The 5,000-nt window shown below is 39.3% G+C and overlaps 1 protein-coding gene across 1 annotated transcript in view; it reads left to right on the forward strand.

Annotated features, from left to right (window-relative positions):
- LOC138000873 (tyrosine kinase receptor Cad96Ca-like) overlaps nucleotides 1–5,000 on the forward strand; it is a 38,629-nt gene that overhangs the window by 24,447 nt on the left and 9,182 nt on the right. The window contains exons 6-7 of the mRNA XM_068847549.1: nucleotides 2,692–2,732; nucleotides 3,133–3,229. Of these exons, the coding sequence (XP_068703650.1) occupies nucleotides 2,692–2,732; nucleotides 3,133–3,229 (138 nt within the window). The remainder of the gene's footprint in view (nucleotides 1–2,691; nucleotides 2,733–3,132; nucleotides 3,230–5,000) is intronic.

The following is a 5,000-nucleotide window of genomic DNA, read 5'->3' on the forward strand; positions in this document are numbered from 1 at the left end:
ATCCATAAAAGAATTGCCATTTGACTTCAGTGTTGTATATAGTACCAAGCTAAAGCTTACTTGATATCCAACGGCAAAAAATGAAATTGTTGTCGAAGACCATTACTCGTCGCTTTAAAGATTCCAGGTATTTATTTTTCATCGCCTAAGTTGTTTATCCAATTGACGTTCCGTTCTTGAGCTCCATAAGGGCATATTTTGTTTAAAGATGCACTAAAACCCCATTTGCGTTACCATGACTTTCAACGCCATTCCAGGTTAATAATTAAATGTCCTCCCGTGTGCACCAGAGAAATCTACGCATTACCCCAGCCCCATCAAACCTAACAAAATACGCACAGAAGACTCTAAGCACAAAGACACCATTAAGCAGGGGAGTGACAGGCAAGACTTTTACCGACACGGAAAAAAATAAAACGACGAAACGCTACGCAGCTTCCGACTGGGTTTAGCAACCCAGTAAAAAAACCACGAAATTAAACACAGATTCCGACTGGGTTTGCCATAGGCAACCAGTAAAAAACCCACGAAATAAAACCGAGATTCCGACTGGGTTTGGCAACCCAGTAAAAACCCACAAAATTAAACACAGATTCCGACTGGGTTTGCCATAGGCAACCCAGTAAAAACCCACGAAATTAAACACAGATTCCGACTGGGTTTGCCATAGGCAACCCAGTAAAAACCCACGAAATTAAACACAGATTCCGACTGGGTTTGCCATAGGAAACCCAGTAATAAGAAGTTAATAAACTTGAAGTTGAACTAGCCTACGTAGCAAGCGTTCCTGTTCGACAGAAGAGCTTCGAACCGATTTTCCGCAAACTGGCCGCGCGAAAGTTGGGGCAAGAGGCTGAGGAAACGCCAACCTCGTTCCCAGGGTCTCTCTTCTCTGCGTCCATTGTCGTCAACGATAATGGAGGCAGAGAAGAGAGACCCTGGGAACGAGGTCGAGGAAACGCTTGCAAGAAGACCCCCTATTTTTGAAAAACCCGTTCGCCCACGAACAGGGGCTTCTGATTGGTGCGGCACGGTCACAATGATTGACAGGTGACAAATTCTGGAGCAAAATATTTCTCCTAAGTTCTAGCGTGACAAAGGCAATGGTGAAAGATGTGGAAGGTTTTGAATTGTGTGTCGAAGCTAAGCGAATCGGGTCTCGGGTTTTACATGGAAAAGGAAAAAAGAACTGTCAATGCGCCATCTCTTTAACTGTATAGATGTAATGGCCGTTTTGCCAACAGGATTCGGAAAAAGCTTAATTTTTCAGATGTTTGTCTGGATGTGCGGAGTGCGAAATAAAAGGACTTAAAACGAAGAACCGGCTTCTCGAGTATCATCGTTATTTCTCCATTTCAAAGCATAATACGCGAGCAAGTAAGTGGTTGAGGTGAATTCTATGGGAATGACAGCCTGTAATTTAAATGAAAATCTGGACTGCTTGGACAATATCCATCAAGGGAAATTCAATATTATTTACGTGTCAGCTGAAGCTGCTATGGCGTTTCCGTAATTCATTAAAAGCAAAAGATTCGATCGTTATTTAACAAAACTTTGGCAGCGCTTACTGTCGACGAAAAGTTTGGACTGAACTGAAGTGAGCTTTACGCTCCCTTGCAAAAGATACTTTATTTACGCAGGATGAATTAATAAAATGCCTCCGAACTATCAGAATTCACATGTTTCAGGATCAAGGAAATTCGTCAAATTCTCTGCGTACCTTGCCTGATGTAAGCTTGAGTCCTATATCATGGATTGAGACAAGATGAAGACAACTACGCAGCCTGTTAAATCTTCTCTTAATTATTGTGAGAAGAAAGCGGCTCCTTTGTAAAGTTATTCGATTTTTTAAAGCACTTTTACTTGCTATTTCATCTACGATTTCGTGACGATTTGACCAAAAACGTACTGTGGATTATCAAACTAGCGAGGAGGTTTGCCTGTAATTTCCAGGAGATTTAGTACGATCCATTTCGTCAACCACTCTGCACCAACAAAATAGCCAGCAAGTCGCACTGAAATCGTCGTTAGTTTTAAACTTAAACCTATTTGAATGGTTTCATGGTCAGCTTTACTGGAGATTTGCATTTAACGGCCTTACTTACTACACATCGAACTCTGTACGAGTTTATATGTTCTAAATTTCGTATTTTACGAGTGCATGGATTGCTTACAAGTTCTGAAAATTGGCTGTTTTCGATAACTCCTATTCCAACCGCTCTGCAAATATCAGCTAGAATTTGCCCGTAAGTTTCTTTTCGATGGTTTAAACAAATTCTCAGAAGAAACATAACCAGTCGTACCCGGCTTAGAAGCTGCTGTTACAAATTTAACATTTAAAATCACACTGGCAAATTCTGCAGTGCGTTGATCACTCGGTGTTTCCTCGGTGCCTCGGTTTGTTTTGTCGGAAGCCAACATGTGTTAACATGGTTATCTTTTATTGGCTAATTTGTTAATAAGACGTCAATCAGCGTGTGTCAAGTCAACCATAAAAAGGTGGGCGTTTTTCAAAAATAGGGGGTCTTCTTGCAAGTTTGCGGAAAATCGTTTCGAAGCTCTTTTTGTCGAAAAGGAACGCTTGCTACGCAGGCTAAAGTTGAACTTGAAGTTGAACTTGCACCATGCATCCATGCACTCCAGTCCTAAATAAAGCGTGTGTGTGTGTATGTTTGTGTTTCTGTCTTGCAGGTGGTCCTTTGGAGTCGTTCTCTATGAGATATTTACAATTGGTGGGTACCCATGAAATTGATTTTAATCTAAAAGGTCTTAAGAGGGATATCACAATGTTGTGTGAGTGCGATTGTTATCTTCCCTGGCTAACCGTGGTATTTTTGGTTTTGTGTTTGTGTTTGTTGGTTGGTTTTTGTTAGTTCTAAACCCTCGCTACCTAAAATTGTTATTATTTAAGGTGAATTTATATGGAAATTTTCCGAGCTACTGAACTTACTTTTTTTCTTCTTAATCACTTTGCTTTTTAACGAGTTACTGGTTATTTCTCACGTTTTTGTTTGTTTATGTGATTAGTACTGTGAATCGTCTGTGTTCACCTTCAGGCACCATCTTCCATTAAAGCCCTAAATCGTATTTCATTGCAACAAAAACCGTAATAAAACATTTGACAATCAATAGGAGGCATTCCATACCCTGATTGGTCTGAGGCCAAGACAGTAGCAGAGTTGAAAAGAGGATATCGCATGCCGAAGCCCCCACATGTCGCCAAGAACCTGTGAGCCACATTTTAAGAAAAAGCAACTCGGCTTTTGTAAACCCAAGATGTATTGTTTATTATTATTATTATTATTTATTTATTTTTTATTTTTATTTTATTTTTATTTTTTTTTTTTAATGATAGCGCACTTCAGCCAAACTTTATAGCAAAGAAGTGAACAAATGATTGTGGACAAATAAAAATACTCCAAGATGTGGTTGGACACTTCCTAGCAACTACATAATAAATAGGGTCAGGATGGGGTTGCTGGAATCTCAGCTATCATCTCAATTTTTGCCTATTTCTCAGCTGTCAGCTCAATTTTTGGCCATATCTCAGCTAACAGTTAAAAACACATCACCAATTCTCAGCTATCAGTTAAGAAACATATCATTTCTCAGCAAACAGTTAAAGGTTTGGCAGAATGTCAACTATCAGTTAACCCCATCCATACCCTCAATAAAAAAAATTGGTCTCGCAGAATACCGACTGTTTCACAATGAGTTACTCTCTGCCTGCCTGTATTAAGGAAATATAAAGTACTGTTAAATTTTCAACCTTGGATATTTCGTTGCTAGCTTTCTGATTAGTTCATTCAATCTCGGTTATCAACTCATAAAACGTATGCAGGGGCGAATAGAGGAATTTTCTTAGAAGGGGATGCGCCCGTAAGAAAAGATTAAACTGACGGGTGTCTTTTTTGCAAAATACTACTTATTTTAGAAAGCCGCAGGTCATCTCGGAAGGGGGAGGGACACCCCCTGCACCCCTCCTCTAGATCCGCCCCTCATATGACCTAATGTGGAAACTGATTGTGTCACGTGTTGCCAATCTGGAAGCTGATTGGCCTCAGTTTGCAAGTGTCCAAGCGTTCAGAATTTAATGATAATTTAATAAAACAATTATTACATTCCCGTTTGTTGGATACGAGACTGGTTAAAGCCGACTCGGCGCTTCCCATCTCGTTCGCTATTTACCATCTCATATCCAACGTACGCTCATGGAATAAATATTTATTATTTTTTTAGTAACCAAAAAGATTTATTTATTCTTAGTGAAAAAAAAAAAAAAAAACAAAGAAAGCAAGGTGACAGACGCTAACACCAACCCGGTGTGGCCAACACCTGGTATGTTAGCTACGCCATGCTGATGAGGCCCAGCAATGCCAAAACAGCTGTCCATGGCTGCTAATTGTCCGGGTGAAATGGTTATGCGCATGCGTGATGTGTTGGCCACACCGGGTTGGTGTTAGCGTGTGTCACCTTTTTTCGTTGTTGTTTTTCACTTATAAAATATTGTGACACAACGATCCCTTAATGTGACCGTTAATGGTGAAATGGTTGTGCGCATTCGTGATGTGTTGGCCACAACGGTTTGGTGTCGCCTTCCTTTTTTTTTCCCAAATTATTTCAAATTTCTGGAAAATTTCTATCTTCATTCAAAAGTATTTTTGGCCTCGTACAACACAAAGTAGAGCAAAAGTAGTATCTTACAAAGTGCTTTCTTTTCTACAGGTCCTCCAATGTCTTCGCACCAAAATGCCAATTTGTTTTTTTCAAACATTCTTTTCTTCTTTTCTATTTACAATTTAACTTGCATTTTTTTAAAATAAATAAATGAATAAAAACACTTTTGTGAAATGTTGGAAGATGTTGGCAATAGCGGAACGTGTACGTCTTATAATTTCCACTTTTTTCTTTAAGATTGAGTGATTATTCACAACAAATACCACATATATTTTCTCAAAGAAACAAGTCACAGATAAATTCTATTTCAAGAACCTCCTTTA

The sequence above is a fragment of the Montipora foliosa genome, chromosome 4, assembly GCF_036669935.1.
Source record: "Montipora foliosa isolate CH-2021 chromosome 4, ASM3666993v2, whole genome shotgun sequence".
Lineage (NCBI taxonomy): Eukaryota > Metazoa > Cnidaria > Anthozoa > Scleractinia > Acroporidae > Montipora > Montipora foliosa.